A 17,544-nucleotide genomic window follows, 5' to 3' on the forward strand; every position below is an offset into this window, starting at 1 on the left:
TAAATTTAGGGTACTCTCCTAATGTGTGTCAGTGTTCCTCCCCCAACCAAAATCACTTTCATCTTATTTGTTGTTTGCTAATCTTAAGTTCTGTATATTGCCAGATGCACCTGCAATCTCACTCATAAACATCATATTAAAAAATCCTGAGGAAGACATTCGATATATGATCACAAGTTTGTTGGGCTTTTCCTTGAACCTTTCAGTATTTGTCACTTTAAATAGACGACGCTGTCCACAAGCAACGATAGAACTAGTTGATTCTTGGCTGCAGAAGTATGTAGTTAGCTTTCAAATTCCAAGATAACTTTGTGAGAAAAGGAAAACTTTTTATTAAATGGACATCGAAGTGTCAGGTCAGTCCTAATACTATATCAGACTTGCTGTGTTGCTGTATTGTAAGAAAACATATTAAATTGATGGTCCAATGAATGCTGAAAAAGATTGTTCCTGATTGTGTTCACTATTGATAGTCTCATGAATAAAGGACATTTTAGGGATTTAAAAAAAAACAAAATTAATAACTTGGAGATACAGCATAGTAGCAGGTCATTCCAGCCCACTAGCTTGCGCCACCCAAATACACCTATGTGACCAATTAACCTACAAACCCCTAATGTCTTTGGAAAATGGGAGGAAATGGGAGCCCCCAGAGGAAGCCAATGTGTACAAACTCCTTAAAGACAGTGGCAGCTTCAAACCCATGTCACTCACACTGTAATAGGGTTGTGCTAATCACCACATGAGACAACATGGAGGTATAAAAATGGTTTGAAAATCTTAAGTCTCCCATTAGGACCTGACGAAGTTCATCACATTCTCTTGCCAGTGTTCAGCCTTGAATGAGAAGCTGGACTCACTGCTGCAGACCCTCAGTGATGAGTCACAGGCCACCACAAGCCACCACTGCTCAACACCTCCCATTGTGGAGGAGGAAGGTGAAGAGGAAGAGTTCAGTGAAGAGTCCTTATCTGAGCAACCAGTGGAGAGCATGCCAGTGAGGTCTTCCACCCCCAAATTCTTCAAATCAAGGGAGCAACTTATGCTTCGGGCAAACAGTCTGAAAAAAGCAGTGAGACAAATCATCGAACAAGCAGAGAAAGGTATTGTATTGAATTGAACTCTTTATTTGCCACATGTACCAAGATATGGTGAAAATCTTTGTTCTATCCAGGCGAATCAACAGTGAGTGAAAATAAAAGGGCAGAGTATAATGTCACAGAGTAAAAGTTCAGCTAAAGCAATGCTAAGCACATCATTTTATGAACGAGGGGTCCGTTCAATAGTCTGAGAACAGAGGGGAGGAAAGAAAATGTCCTTAAATCTGGCTGTGTGCATTTTCAAACTCATCATCTGCCCAACGAGAGGTGGGGAGGAAGAGTGTGACTGGGGTGGGATGGCAGCTTTCCCGAGGCATTAGGAGGTGTAGATGGAGTCAATAGGTATGGTTTTTCTGATGGCCTGAGCTGCTCTCTGCAATTTCTTGGGCTGATCAGTTCCTGTGATGCAATTGCACGGCTACAGCATAGTGCAGCCTTGCTGAGTTTATGGTTAACTTATTGTCCATGGATCCAACGGACTTTTGAAAACTACCCAAAATCTAGTTTGGGTATGTTTTAATTTTTTTTTCTCCCTGCAATGACTAATTTTGAGGTTTCCTTTTAAATCAACCCCTTGTGAAGTTAACATGGATTTTGGAGACCATTGTTGGAGAATATATTACAGTGGAGGAGTGATTCTGCAATATTACCTTGGCTGCTCACCGTGGTAGATTGCAAGGTGACAGGTAATTCGGAATCATTTGACTGCTTGACCTGGAGGCTGCTGGATTAAATTTAGAACACTATACAGGATGGGTGAGGTGACAAAATGGGCAGAGGCTTATGCACAATGCAGTGCTACTGACCCTCAGGGTGAATTGAAGTATTTTTGTGTTGCAATTTCCAGCTGACTCACTAGGTTTGATTATCCTTACATTTTTCTTCATAAGAGAATGTAGCATTTCACATTTCTTCCTATTACATGACATTTACTTCCTATTTGCATATTTTATTAGCCTGCTCATTTTTCCTTGAAGTTTTAGTTAGGGACAAAAAATCTCTGCAGTCCACTTTCATTAAGTTTTATATCTACTTTTGAATCCTAAGGATAAACCAGATAAGCTGGAACTTTTCTCCCTGGAGCATTGGAGAGACAATATAGTGATTTATAAAATCATGAGGGTCAGTGGGGAAAGGTTTAAAAGGGACCTGAGAGATGTCTTTTACATGCAGGGGATGGATGGTGAGTACATTGGAATGAGCTGCCAGAGGAAGTGGTAGAGATAGAGATAATTGCAATGCTCAAAAGACATTTGGACAGGTACATGGAGAGGAAAGATTCAGAGGAATGTGGGCCAAGGATAGGCAAATGGGACCAGTTTGAGGAGACAGCTTGATTAGCATGGACAGGTTGGGCCAAAGGGCCCATTTCTGTGTTGTATATCTCTATGACAGTTTCCAATCTTATAGCATGTTCGCATCTGCATTTTGCCCAATCATTTTAGAATAAGTATAAATATAAGTATTGTGATCTGTGGTTTACCCCCACCGCCCCCCACAGAAAAGGAATAGTAGTTCCTCTCTGTGCACCATCACAGGGCAAACAAAGGAAAACAAATTGTGTGTATTTTGAGTATGTGACAATGACAGAATCTTGAATCTTGTACTTTGCATGATGAGAGCATATCTCAAGGACTGATGGTGACTATGAACCTCTCTTTCATTCAAATAGACCAGGAGATCCAAAGATGCATCATTAATGTTCTAAAATCTGGAGCTGTTACCTGCTCACAAACACCATATCTGACCTGATTGCTGATGCAAACATTCAGATTCCTTAGGCTCTGAGATGAAAAGTTCAGTGATGACTAGATCATCTTTGATAGGTTAGATATTTTTTAAAAAGTTCCTACTTGTGTGAATGCTCAAAAGTAGGGAACATAAGTGCATGATAAATAGCAATAATCTAATATCGAATTCAAAGTAATGTCAAAAAAATACTCGATTCTGAAAAGTCAATAGTGTCTTAATATTCAAAACTAATACACCCATGTAACCAAATACACCCATGTAACCAATTAGCCTATGAACCCTGAATGTCTTTGGAATGTGAATGTGGCACAAGTCATTCCAAAGGGGTATGATTTAGTGTCAATTGTAGAAACATGGTTGCAGGGTGAAGATGATTTGGAATTAAATATCCAAGGGTATCTGGTAATTTGAAGGATAGGCAAGAGTGCAAGTGAGGTGGGATAGCGTTCTTAATTAAAGATAAGATCTGGGCTTCACTAAGAGACAATATATGATCTAAGGAGCAGAATGTTGAATCCATCTGAGTAGAAATAATGAACAGTGAGGGGAAAAAAACACTGGTGGGAGTAGCCTAAATGACATTGCATTGGCACAGGCGATAAACCATGAAATATCTGAGGAATGTAAGAATGGAATAACAGTTGACATGGGATGCTTTAACTTGAACATAAATTGGGTGAATCAAGTTGGGCAAGTATTTCTGTCTTTATGTTAGATTTTCAGCAACTGGAGTTTTAAAAAAATGTTTTCACTTTCACATAGTCGTAATTGTGCTGGTACATTTTGCTATTACGTGGAAGTATTATGGTTTTTAGACATAAGGGAATGAAGGGATAAGGAGCACAGAATCAGACATGATCTCAATGAACAATGATGCTTGAGGAACTACATGGCATACCACTTGGCCCAAATTTTACTGCTAAATGCCAATGATAATTAATGAAATGTTTAATTCTTTAAATTAAAACATCCTTTCAATTGTAATAGTCTTCAAATGCTTTTGAATGCCAGAAACATTAAAAATCTGCAGTTCTGATGACTTGTAAAGTTTGTGGCAGGGCTTTGCCAGCTCTCAAAGCCTCTTGGAAGTCAATATGCTTTATGATGTTGCTGCCACTGTGCTGGATAGTGGTATAATTTGGCCAGCAGGGTAGACCCTCTACTCCTGAGCAGAGCCACTGAGAGGCCACAGATTCCAGTTTTGAGTATCTGTTCCAGGAGTGTAGGTGTAATCCTTTCTGTTTAAATGAACATGTGTGTGTATTTGAATCATGTGGTTCATTAGCCCATTTTGATCTGACCTTTCTACTGTCAGTACTTCTTCCCTCTGTGTCCAACAGATGCCTCTCTCTTACAGTTGTAGATGAACAGAATGCCCACACCCAGGAACAGGCTGAAGTGGAATTAAAAAAGGACATTGAGGAAGACTTGAAGGAGGAAGAAAAGGAGGAAGATGAGATGAAGGAAGCCGACATCCACACAAGTATGATTTCTTCTTTCTTTTAAAATTACTTTGTTTATTATATGGAAAACATTAACATGCTTGAATTATAAGGAGATATTGGATAAGCTGGGACTTTTTTCTCTGGAGTGTAGGAAGCTGGAATGAGGGGGAACCTTATAGAAATTTGTAAAATTAAAAGAGGCATAGATAAGGTAAGTTGGCTTTTTCCCAGGTAGGGGAGTTTAAAACTAGAGGTCATAAATTTAAGGTGAGAGGTTTGAAAGGGACCTGAGGAGCACCTTCTTCACATGGAGAGTGGCGGGTGTATGAAATGAGCTTCCCAAGCAAGTGGTGAAGGAGGAGACAGTTATGACATTTGGGGGACATTTGGACAGGTACAAGGATAGGTTTAGAGAGATCTGGGTCAAACAAAGGCAAAGGAGACTGGCTTGGTTGACTTGGACAAGTTAGGCCAAAGAGCCTGTTTTCATGCTGTAGAATTCTAGGTCTATCAAATGTGTTTCTGACATTTATCAGCCTTCCTCTTACTAATCAAATCTCCATAAGTTCATGTGGCACCATCTTAATTATTGTAATACTTAAAAGTCAATGGTGAATGATTAGATGGAAGTCTCGCCAGATATTCCGTTTTTACTACTCTACTTTTTAACTGGGCGTACATTAAGAACAAATTAATCCTTGTATGTGAATCATGTGTCCTTGTGTAGAATGAGTAATCTCTTTCTGTGGGGTTTAGCTGCCTCCCTATCAATCAAATTTAAATCCTTCATAAATGATAGTGTCATTTTTGCAGCTTTTGCCCTTGTCAGCCTAATTTATCCAGTATTGGATCTTGACAGAAATTAAAGTCTCCTCCAACCAATATATTTTGTCTTCCCTCTGCTGTTGTTTAAAAAAAAATCTTTCATAAAGGCTTCATTTCATAATTTGATGCATAGATGTTCATAAATGTCCATGATTCTGCGTAAATTTTATAATGTGCCATAACAAATCTTCTGACTTGATCAGTCAGTGTCTCTTCTATCATTATTGGTATATTTTTATTAATTAGAATAGCTACTCCTTTTGCTTTTGAGCCAAATGAAGATGATATTACTTGTCCCTCCCATCCTCTTTTTAATTTAGCATGTTCTGATTTGGTAAGATGCATTTCTTGTTGAAAGACGATATCTGCCTTTAATTTTTTTTTTAGGTGTGCCAGGACCTGCCTCCTCTTCATCATCCTCTTTATCCCATTAACAATTAGGACTAATACATTTTAACATTCCATCAATATTGATTTTTCAAATAAATATTGTTTAACACTAAAACCTTTTTGGTTGTTTAAATAATGCAGTGTTCTTTCCCCTTTAAAAAATACATACAGTGATGGTGATGTAAACAGGAAAACCTCCAAAAAAAGCCCACAGAATCTCTTGAGGAAGAAGAACCCCTCCCTTTAACATCATTTTTTTAGATACTCCTCTCCGGGTACCATTATCCCCTTTCGAACAATCTCCACCTTGCTACTGCTTTACCCAAGTTTTCTCTCTTTTCAGAACTCTGTGAACATTTTACTAAAGTTTACTTTTCAACAATAAATATAAGACAGTTTTAAAAATAAATACAACTTTTACTTCATCCCATTGTAAACATTTTTCACAGTCTTCCTCTTTGGCAACCTTAGTCTTTTCATAAACCTGGCAAGAAGTCTTCTACCTTGTTCTTAGTCTTGAAAAATCATCAATAATCTTCTGCTACTTCGACCCTGAGAGTTGGGGATACATCATCGAATATTTCAAGTTTTTGGAACTCAGTTGTCTTTTCACATCCTTCTTTTGCTTAATCAAAGTAGGACTAAAATCTTGAAAAAATTGCACTTTTTCAGTTTTGGGCGGGCCATCATTTTGCTTGGAGTATTCATAATGCTGCTCCCAGAATTGACTCCCATTCTCGGTAAATCAAAAGTTTTACCAGGACCAGTTATGGTTGTTGATCGCCGGCTCTCTTGGGTCTGTGGGTCCGGTGACCCCTTTTAATATGCAGTTTTTCTCTGAATTTGTTTTCTCCCAACACTTGCGGGACCCATGATTCAAAGTTCATCGGTTCTCTTCCCTTGATTCCTTCTTTCAATCCAATAATTCAGACATTATTTCATCTGCTAAAATCTCCATGTGGTTGATCTAGTCCTGTAGACCTTGTCTATCGAACTCCCATTGCTTCGCATCTTTCTCCAATAAGAGGGTCAGAGAGAGGGAAAATTCAGTTCTGTTGCAGCAGCAGCTAGGACTGGAAAAGGACAAGCTGGCAAGCTTGTGGAAATTTTTTTTTTTAAGATGGGTTGTGAGTTCTTAGTTCAGCTTGAACAAAAGCCCTTGTGGTCTATAAAAGAGGAGATGCCTGGCTATATAAATGTTTCACTTGAAATAAGGGAAACAGAAAAGGAACTCTGTGGTGACCTGAAAGAAAGAGGTAATCATCTGGAAAACCCTGATGGGGCAAGTTTCTTTGGCAAGACACTGGAGTGGCTGATCGGAAGAGCAAGAAATCGCTCTCTGAAAACTGACAAGAACCTTCCTGAGCGGTAACCATTTACGTTCAAGAACCAGAGCCTGGTGAAGATTCATAAATGTTAAATTCTGTGCACAGTACAAGAATTGCCTGATACCAGTGAACTTGGAGGAATGAAAAGTGAGATTGGACTGTGAATTAAAAAACTTTTCTGAATATATACACATTACACATATGTGTGCTCAGAATTAGAAGGGGGTTAAGTTAATAGTAATAAGTTAGAGTTTGATCCTGTTTTCATGTTTATAGATAATTAAAAGCAACTTTTGTTTAAGTGACCATTTGTCTTGGTGAATTTCTATTGCTGCTGGGTTTCGGGGTCCTCTGGGCCCGTAACAATACTTGGTAAAAAAAAACCCAACAAAATAACTTAAATGCTTACATACTAAATACTTAATTGAATTAAAAAGGTCAATAAATACACAACTAATATTCACAGTCATCCTAGTGCAAAAACAAATGTAGCAAGTATGCAGACAGTACTTTCAATCTGAACATCATCTGAATAAAACAGTTTCTCCTCAATTCCTATTGATTTGTGAAGGAATGTCATCTATTTCTGGTGATCAACATTTTCTCAGTGCTTTCTCTCAATTCCTTCCATAACTTTACTGTTTATTATGCACCTCTCTCCTTTTATTTGAGAAAAGAGCACCTATCTTTCCTGATAGTTGTAGCCTCACAATATGTGAGCACGTGAGAGGTGGGAGTAGAAGTATCCACATGGCCCATACCATTCATAAGATGGTTGATCATTCCCACCCTATCTCTATCTCTCTCTATCTTGAATGGACTCATCACTGAGTCACCACAGCTCTCTGACGTGGAAAGCTTCAAAGATTGGTTGCACTTCATATGAAGACATTTCTCCTTATTTCTATCTTATCCTGAGACTTTGCATCCAAGTTATAAATTCTCCTGCCAGGCAAAACAATTTCTAAACATCAAGTACTCTGAAGAATTTCATTCATCCTCATGATATTGCCTCTCTAAGCTCTATTGAATTCAGTCCAATTCTCCTTGATGTCTGATCAGACATCATTAATCTTGTATGCTATTTTTATCCTCCCTCAAAAATCAGTCTATCTTTGCTTGGCAGAGAAGGTAATTATAATAAAGCCTCTTTTATACTCTAGTCTCCTTGCTAGAGAGGCTTACGTATCATTTGACTTCCAGATTAAACTGGCTGTGATCATTGTTCAAGAATCAGTTTTCTTTGAATTCCAACATTTATTAGTCTCTTGTCTTTTCTAGTTCTTCAACCAAAGATACACTCCCCCAAATTGTTTTCCACCTGTCATCTTTATGATCAATTATCAAACCTTTTAATATCCTGTGGTAGCAACTTTACAATTTTGAACCACCCTTATAGATCTTTAAGCTCCATCTGCATTCCCTCTATGAGCAGGTAGCAGAAATTCCTTTCCCATATAACCATAACCCGATAAAACTTGCCAACTTTTCTAATGTGCATATGTGGTGGAGAAACTCAGCAGGTCACACATCAGTAGGAGGTGAAGGACAATCAGTGTGTCAGGCTTTGGCTCTTCATCAAAGTAACTAGAAACCTGCTGAATTTCTCCACTACATTTATGGATTATACTCGACCCCAGCATCTGCAGGCTTTCTTGTTTAACTCTTGCCCTGATTTCAGCATTTTAATTCCGTTAAAACTTCAGGCAATTGTTTTTAAAAAATCACATGTAACTCATCCTATAATTACCTTTAAAGGTGACAGTAGACAGGATGCAGGTTCTCAATCGCATTACTAAAATCCTGTTTCGTAACGTGGAGGCACAAGCTCTTTTCAGCTTATTGATAATCAAGGTTTAATATAACCTTACTACTTTTCACTTCTATTCCTACAGAATTGAAAATAAAACTTTTTTGAGCTTTGATCTTACATTGCAAAGGTGTGCAGTGACTGTATGCAACCTTTGCATTGACTGTTAAGTTTTGGTGGCACTGTTCCTTACAAGGTCTGTATGCTGGACAAAACTGTATCTTACATTTAGATGAGAGTATTTTTCAGCTGAGTTCTGGAATAAATGCATTGACCTGATTGTCTTACATAAGAAATGCATTGCACTGGGGGAATATGACTGAATGTATAAAGATTGGACAAAAAGCACAGCATAAAAATCCATGAAAATTATCAAGCTGTTGTTCATTCTTCAGTGATGAAGGGTTATAAATATGAAAGGCATTTTATGTGTTACTGGCAAATATGATAGATTTCTGTTTGAGATGCTTTACAAGAAATATTATTTTGTGCGGATTGAAAGTTATTTGATATCCCATACTATTCCATTTCCCTATCCCCACTGCCCTCCAACTGCTTCCCTCCCTTTCCCCTTTTTGCTGATACTTTATCTTACCTTGACCCTGGTATCTGTTCCCCACTCTCTTTCTATCTTCACACATGCTGAGTGCTTCCATCATCCTTCCATCCTTCTGTTCAATGATCAGTATTATCTCATTAATAATATCTTTTCATTATTTCAGCTTTCCGATCTGCTCAGAGATCCCCTCAAGAAAGACGAATCCATCGCACAACCACTTCCTACACTGGTCCATTTACAACCTCACCTCTAACTGCTAGCAAAGAAAACCTCCCGGTGCTGAATACTAGAATCATCTGTCCAGGTACCCAGCATAATCAGACGGGGTTGAGGCTGAGAAAGTTGGATAGAATGGAGAAATACACATTCAACTTGTTTTATCAGAGCAATGAAGTAAATGCTGGAGGAAACCAGCAGGTCTCGTCGCGTCCATAGGTGCAAAGCCGGAGGAAAGGAGACCGAGGGAAAAGGAAAGAGAGAGGAGAAAGAGGAGAAAGACAGAGCTAGGGGAAAAATATGTTTATTTTCCTGTTGGATCATAGGGTTACAAGGCACGCAATCAGACTCTTTTATTCTCTTCCCCCACTGAAGACCCCTTCTCCCGCCTTAAGCCTTCTATCTCCTCTTGAACACTTTGTCCTGACCATCTGCCCGCTCTGGATCTTTATAGTTCCAATTGCTGCCAAGACATCAATTGTCTTATCACTCCTCTCTCTTATTCTAATCTCACCCACTCTGAATGCTCTGCCCTCCACTTTCTCTGCACCAATCCCAACCTCACTATCAAACCCACAGACAAGGGTGGTGTTGTTGTGGTCTGGCGCACTGATCTCTACCTTGGGAGGCCAGATGGTAGCTCTCAAACACCTGCTCTTATGTACCCCTGCAACAAGACCCCACCAAAACATCAAGCCACTGTCTCATGTACCATCTCCAATCTTATCACTTCTGGCCATCTCCCTTCCACAGCCTCCAATCTCATTGTTTCCCATCCTTGCATTGCCCAGTTCTACCTCCTACCCAAGATACACAGTTGTTTCCACATGCTTCTGCCCCACCAAACTAGTATTATCTTACCACTACCAATTTTCCCCCCAGTCCAGTCTCTCCCCACCTACATCCGCAATATTTCACATGTCCATAATTTTTTCAATAACTTCCAATTCCATGAACTTGACTGTTTCTTTTTCTCTATGGATGTTCAATCTCTCTATACCTCTATCCCTATATAGAAAGTGTCAAACCCCTTCATTTCTTTCTTAACAGCAGACTGACCCAGTGTCCCTCCACCAGAGTCAGTCAAAAGAGATCTAAATGGGGGGCATTAGGGTAACTGTGGGGGAGGGGTGGTGGGGGCACAAACTGCTGTTCGAGAACTCACTCAGTGGGGGAGGAGGGGAAGCTATCACACTTCCCTCTCCCTCTGGCATTTCAGACAAACCCAGCCTATCCTGTCTCTTCATAACACAATCTTCCTAGTTCTGGTAACATCTTCATGGATCTTTTCTGTTCCCTTTCCAGCTTAATGACATGCTTTCTATAGCAGGGTGATTAGAACTGTGCGCAGTTCTCCAGGTGTGGCCTCAGTAATGTCTTGCACGGTTGTTACATGACATCCAAAGTCTGCACTCAATGCCATCACCGTTGAAGGCAAGTGTATAAAACATATTCATCATCACCCCATCTATCTGTGTTGCCACTTTCAGGGAAATATGTAATTTAAGGTCTCTCTCTGTTCCATAACATTCTCCGGCACCCGGCCATTTACTTTGTAATTCCTACCATGGTTCAACTCTCCAAAAAATACATCACTTTGCACCTTTCTGTATTAAATTCCATCTGCCATTCCTTGACCCACTTTCCTGGTTGATCAAGATAAAATGCACAATTTCCTTACAGGCGCATAATGTAGAGTCAAGTGCAATAGTTGTAACCCGACCTTGTGTAAACTAAATCTCAAACATGCATCCTAAACAGCTTTAGAAATTATGTTCAAAATCACAGGTTCAGGCACCCTGTCTATAAGGAGTCGTACATTCTTCCTGTGTCTGCATCAGTTTCCTTTGGGTGCTTTACTTTCTATGGGGGTTGTAATTGGGGTATTTGGGCGGCATGGGCTTGTGGGCCAGAAGGGCCTGTTATTGTGCTTTATGTCTAATATTTTTTAATGACATTGAACAGTCAGGCGATATTAAGATGAATGACTAAAGTCCTGATCAAAGAAGTTCATTTTGAAAGGACAAAGTAGGGGTATATAGTTCAGGAGATCAGGACCTCGACAACTAAGCTTGGAGAGCAGATATTGTGGAAGGTTGCAGAACTGGAAGAGTGCATAGGGCAAAGCAGGACAACATCAAAAAGGAATTTGAAAACACAAATGAGAGTTGCTGAACTAGAAGTAAAGTGGTTAGTGAGTTTGAGGACAGTTGATGCACTAGACTTGGAGTTAGTTATTATAATGAAGGTGACTTGAACCATCAGAGTAACTTGCTTTGTATTGACCATTTCAAAGTTTCACCCTCTCCAGGAATCCTGTCGACAATCCTGAATTTACCTTTCACTCATTGGATCTCACAATTCATTTCATGGAAGAAGCTTTTCTGCATTGGTTACAATTTTATAAACCTTTGCAAGTGAACTTCTGTCATCTCTTCAACTCTCTTCAAGATTGAAAGGCCATCTTACCAATATGTCCTATATATTTCAAATTCATAGTATCAAGAATCAACTAACCAACTATCAATGCTGAGTTAATGGCGAGCACATAGATTTTCAAAGCAGGGAACACTCGTTTTCCTTCTTGAGTGCAGGGGTCGATCATCGATTAATCGTTACTTACCATATGGACCAGAATTTCAAAAGCATTTGAATATCAAATGTCTTGTGTTCTTCATGTGCTTAATTAGTCGGGGCAGGAAAATAGCGTCCCTGTTTTTCACATGTTTTTGGCAGTGGGTTTTCAATTATGATTCTTGTGAAAATTTGGATGATTTTACAACAACCAGGGCATTGTTTAGCTGATGAATACTTAGTAATGACTTATCCCAGGCTATTTCATGGGAAGACATTACTAAGCTGACAGGAAAAAATTCAAGGATGGATGAGTGTCCTTGATCTGCGACATCCCATTGACATCACCCTGTCACCAGTCAAAGTGGGAAAAGTAACATTTTGGATGGTTTTGAGATCCTCAAGGCCATGAATCAGAGCACACAGGCATCCCCTGTATGTGTTAGAAGGAATGCACCACCTCACAAACCACCCACCTGTTTATCTGCCTCCTTGTGCTCTATTTAACTCATGTCAGTCACTTTGAAATCACAGAACCAGAGTGGAAGCAAATTATCTTTGAACAAAAGGAAGGGCCTACAAAGATGAGGTACTTGTTAGTAAAGCAATAAAACACTTGCCAATTTGATCCTGCGATGCTGCCCAGCTCTTAAAGGCACCTCTTCATTTCAGCACCTTACTGTAGAAGATCATTATGCAGTGTATGGCTGCATGCCATGCAGGACACTCAGAGGACAGAGAGTGAGACTCCAGACTTTTTGTTGCTAAACTGGTATCTGAACTGAAGAGGTCCATGAGCTACTCATGAACAGAAATGATGAGACATTGGAAGTATGTTGTATGAGTGGTGAGTGTCCAAAGCGAGTCTCCAAGGCCCTGGGACCAGTGCCAGAAAATGTCACTCATATGGTCATTTCCACAGATGCACCATTGAAGGGGTGCTGACAGAGTGCATCTCTGTGTGATTTGGGAACTGCTCCACCTAAAAGCACAAGAAACTGCAGAGGAGGTTTTAAACATGGCTTAGACCATTGTACATAACCTCCTCCCCTTCAACAACTCCAGCCTTACTTCCCACTGCCTTGGTAAAGCAAACAATATTTTTAAATACTCATCTCACCCTGGCCATACTCTTTTCAAACTTCTCCCATCAGGAAGAAGATTCACAAGTGTGAGATCACGTACCACCAGAATCAAGAACAGCACCTTTCCAGCCATTATCAGATGCCTGAATAAACAACAAAACAATAAAATACTGTTTAAAATTTTGATAAGCCTTCAATCCTCCAGACCTGTCTGCTTGAGATGACTGGTCAATAAGAATGAACTTGTTCCTATTTCTGAAATTGAGAGAATTAATGATGTTAGCTACGAGGTGGTGAGCTAAAACCCGTGAGATCGGTTGCTGTCACCTGAAATGACTCGGAGGCCGAGAAGTTCACCATGTTGGCACTGAACCTGGAGTTCTATCTGCAACCATTGTTGAGCCTTATCATCATTTGTCACTAAAATCTTATTCTGAATCCATTGCCCTTTGGTAATTTAGCTTTCCTTTGGGAGGGTTAGAGCCTCCAGTTTTCCTTTTCTTCATCTTCTGGAATCCCAGGTATATTTGTCCTTTCCATTTCTGCTCGGCTCCCAAATGCAGCATCCCTGAACCATCCCTGGCCAGGAGAAATAATTGGATATTTAGATTGCATCTTGTTGGAAGATAAGCTGTAGAAGAATTAGATATCCATGTATCAAAGGACTCCATAATGCCAGGAAGTTGGTAACTGTCTGCACAGCAGAGAGAGCAAAAAGACTGAAGTATTGACCTCAAGGCGTGGAAGAGACATTTATTTTGGCAGAAGATAGTGACATCACTATTCCGACCCCGAATGGAGATGATTAACCTTGTCAGTCATTCCTAGATTTGTGACTATGTTGAACCCAACATTAATAATATGCCTATCAACTTTTCTGACACCAGTTTTTGATGTGTTGCAGAGTCAGGAACCTGGGATAAGTTAGCTGTGTATTTGCCACAAATCTATCCTACCTAACATACCTACTCATGTAATGTGTGTGTGTGTTGCCACAGGTTTACGAGCTGGGCTTGCTGCCTCCATTGCTGGAAGCTCTATTATCAGCAAGATGTTACTTGCAAACATTGACCCTTTTGGAGCAACGCCATTCATTGACCCTGATCCAGATTCTCTGTAAGAAGTGTCATCTCTTTACCAACCTCTTGTATGGTCTTGTATTGTGGTACCTGTGAGCCCCCTCACACTCTGCCTGTGTGGACATCCTATGAGCACTGAAGCATATCTGTCTGCCTGTCTGTTTGCTCTGTCACTGGACTCAGCATGTGATGTGCTGAGCAGAGGGTTGGGTCTGAGTGCAGTTCACATCTGGGAACCTCTGCTTGGAAGGTTGTCCTCTGAACAGTGACCCTATTCATTTTAATAGGATCACTAGCCCTGTGGAAAAATGTAGATGTTTTCCTGTTTTGCTTATTGTGATTTAATAACTTATGTGTCTTAATGTCCTCTGATTCCTCCTATTTTAAATGATATTAATCTAGCTGAATAGTTTCTGACAATCTTTCCAGCGCGAAACAGACCCTTTTGCCTATATTATCCATGCCAACCAAGATGGCATTCTGGGTTTGTCTCATTTGCATGCATTTGATCAATGTCCTCTAAGCTGTTCACATCCATATATCTGTTCAAATGTCTTTTGGGGAAAAGTCTGCGAGAATTAATTTTATCCTCACCAATATTTAAAAACTATTTAAAAGCCCTACTAGCCAATGGCAGACTGAGCATTCCATGAACAAGGCCAGAGGATATTCTGTCTGAGACTGACACACCACCCAGGGCCTCGGTGGGTACTGGATGACCAGCCCAATGATCCTTTATACCAGGCGGAAATGAGTAGAACTGGCAGCTAGTCCTAGCTTACAGGGTTAGTTATGAATATTCTCTGTGTATTCCTTAGATTACTATTGTAAAATTGTCAGAGAAATCATTCTCCTTGGGGAGGTTATTTTAAGGGGTGATCTTTTAAAATAGACACCAATGGACATTTTGGTAACAAAAACTGTGTTTTGCTCTACAATCCAGCGAAGGCTACACTGAAAAGTGCGTGATGAACAATTATTTTGGAATTGGATTAGATGCCAAAATCTCCTTGGAATTTAACAACAAGCGTGAGGAGCACCCGGAGAAATGCAGGTAACTTCCTGCCTTTCGGTGTTAACATCGGGGAATCAGGGTGAAAAGCTGTGTTGCACACTGCAGAATGCTGCTTTGCAGAGCTAAGCTGGAAGCAGCCAGAAGTTGCAGTCCGGAGGTAGCAAAGGTTACTAAAGGATTACAAAATATGTCCACCAAGGAGTTTTGAAGTCCAGGTCAAAATCTTGATTTTGTGCAAGAGATTCATGTAGCAGGGAAACAGGCTCTTGAGCCCACTTATTATCACATTCTCCTCAGCTCCCTCCAGATTCTAACACTCACCTACACACCAGGGTCAATTTACAGAGGCCAGCTAATGCACGTCTTTGTGATGTGGGAGGAAACCAAAACCCTCAGAGGAAACCCAAGCGGACAACATGCAAACTCCACATAGACAGCTCCAGAGGTCAAGGTCGAACCCGGGTCTCTGGAGCTGCGAGGCAACAACTTCAACCAGCTGCTCCACTATGCCATCCTGATCCTCAGAGAGCAGGTGATGGAAAATCAGGGAGAAATATTTTCTGGAATAGATTTCTCGGAGCACAGATATTTTAAGAAAGAAAACTTGAGTGGAATGCTCCCAAAATAAATCAAAAGCAGAATTCTGGGGATACTAGACATCTGAAATCAAAGCAGAAAATGCTGCAAGTATTCACCAGATCATATGGCATCTGAAGCGAGAGAAAGACTTAACCTTTCAGATCAATGGCCTTTCATGATAAACTGGAAGAATATTGCAAGCAAATACTGGTCCATGGATTAAAGGAAAAAAGAATAAAGAAGGTAAGAATGATCAAAAGGACAGGCTTGAGATACAGGAGGGTGCAGGCATGCTTAGATAAGATAAAGGAGAGTGAGGTGAGACAATTAGTGTACTAATGCACATTGTTTGGAGGCAGGAGACGCGAGGAAGGCTCACCGTTAGTTTTCAAGCTGTTCCTTATACTTCATACACAAAGAGGTTTCCCAGGAGAACCTGACCAACTAGTACCAGTCAGTGCTATGTTTTAATAGAGTGTCAGGAGGGGAAAGAATGCAAAGCACAAAAAGGGAAACTGAGTCACTAATGATTGGGGTGAGTTTGCGAAGCAAGTAGATTAAAAAGAAGTGATGGAAGCCCAACCTATCAGAATGGTGGTGCATTGACTGTTAGTGATAGACTGTCCATCAACTTCTCAATAAAGCTATAAATCTGAAGCCTTGTTACTTGATGGGGCCATATTGTGCAGGTCCATGTAAGCGTTGAGCCCAGGCTCTTCCGATTGGATATGAATATTCAGGAAGCTGTAGCAACATGCTGCCTTTCCTCACCTTCTCACAGAGCTCAGTGTCTCCAGCTTTCTCCCTTTCCTCTCTCCACTTGAGAAACATGCAGCACAATCAGATAGTAGCACAGCAGGTATTGCTTTTTCTTACAGATCCAGGGACCCTGGTTTAGTCCTGATCTCCAGTCCCCACCTTCTTTCTCTGACTGCAAAGGTTTCCCCAGGTATTCCAGGATCCTCCCCACAAAAATGCTGGCTGGTGGGTTAATTGGCTACACTTTACAGAGTGAGCGAGAAATCAGGCGGTGGATGGGTGCGTGAGAGCGAATAAATTGTAGGGTAATAGGTGAGGGAATGCCATTGCCTTGAGAGCAGGCAGAGACTAAGTGGGCTGAATGGTCCGTTGCTGTATCATGAAAAAAACAACATTGGCTTAAAGATTTGCTGGGAGAATGTCCAGCGATGGTGATTATGGGTTGAATTGATCTTTCCTAAACTTAATTTAATTGAGCAATAATTTATTATAATCTATTTATTTAGAATTATCCACACTGAGTGATAATAGAACATCAATACCAATTTGAATGAAAATACAGTACATTCATTCAAAGGAAAAACTAAATAACTGAAAGGAACGTTTTGGTAGAGATTGGAGGACAGGAGCATATTTTGGAGATGCAGAGATTAACTGAACTATAAAATATGATGCAAAACATGGGGCTATATAAAGCAAAGTTTCAAGGTTCCTTCATGACACGTACACAAAATACACACCATTTGTTTTGCTAGACACACAAAGAGGCACCACTAGTCCAGTGCCCATATTAAGATGAGAAAGAGAAACAAAAGAGAGTCCCTTCAGAGATATCGCATGTCTGTGGATCCCACCACCTCCTCTGGAGCCACATGGTCTCCTGTCGGTCCCAGCAGTGAACCCAAACTCCAGGCGTCCACATAATCTTCCTCGGCCCCACTTCCATTTCCTGATATGATCAGGAACTGTCAGCACCTAATGACCTTCGGGAGCCCTGCTTTCCACGGGCAGCCTCATGGATCCCAGTC

At 40.4% G+C, this 17,544-nt stretch overlaps 1 protein-coding gene across 13 annotated transcripts in view; it reads left to right on the forward strand.

Moving 5' to 3' along the window:
- The window catches only part of dgkh (diacylglycerol kinase, eta), a 516,150-nt gene that overhangs the window by 316,578 nt on the left and 182,028 nt on the right, over positions 1 to 17,544 (forward strand). For all 13 annotated transcript variants that reach the window (XM_069889606.1, XM_069889602.1, XM_069889607.1 and 10 more), the window contains 5 exons: positions 830 to 1,103; positions 4,210 to 4,335; positions 9,373 to 9,513; positions 14,083 to 14,200; positions 15,107 to 15,217. In XM_069889606.1, the coding sequence (XP_069745707.1) occupies positions 830 to 1,103; positions 4,210 to 4,335; positions 9,373 to 9,513; positions 14,083 to 14,200; positions 15,107 to 15,217 (770 nt within the window). The remainder of the gene's footprint in view (positions 1 to 829; positions 1,104 to 4,209; positions 4,336 to 9,372; positions 9,514 to 14,082; positions 14,201 to 15,106; positions 15,218 to 17,544) is intronic.

This window comes from Narcine bancroftii, chromosome 7 (assembly GCF_036971445.1).
Source record: "Narcine bancroftii isolate sNarBan1 chromosome 7, sNarBan1.hap1, whole genome shotgun sequence".
Classification (NCBI taxonomy): Eukaryota; Metazoa; Chordata; class Chondrichthyes; order Torpediniformes; family Narcinidae; genus Narcine; species Narcine bancroftii.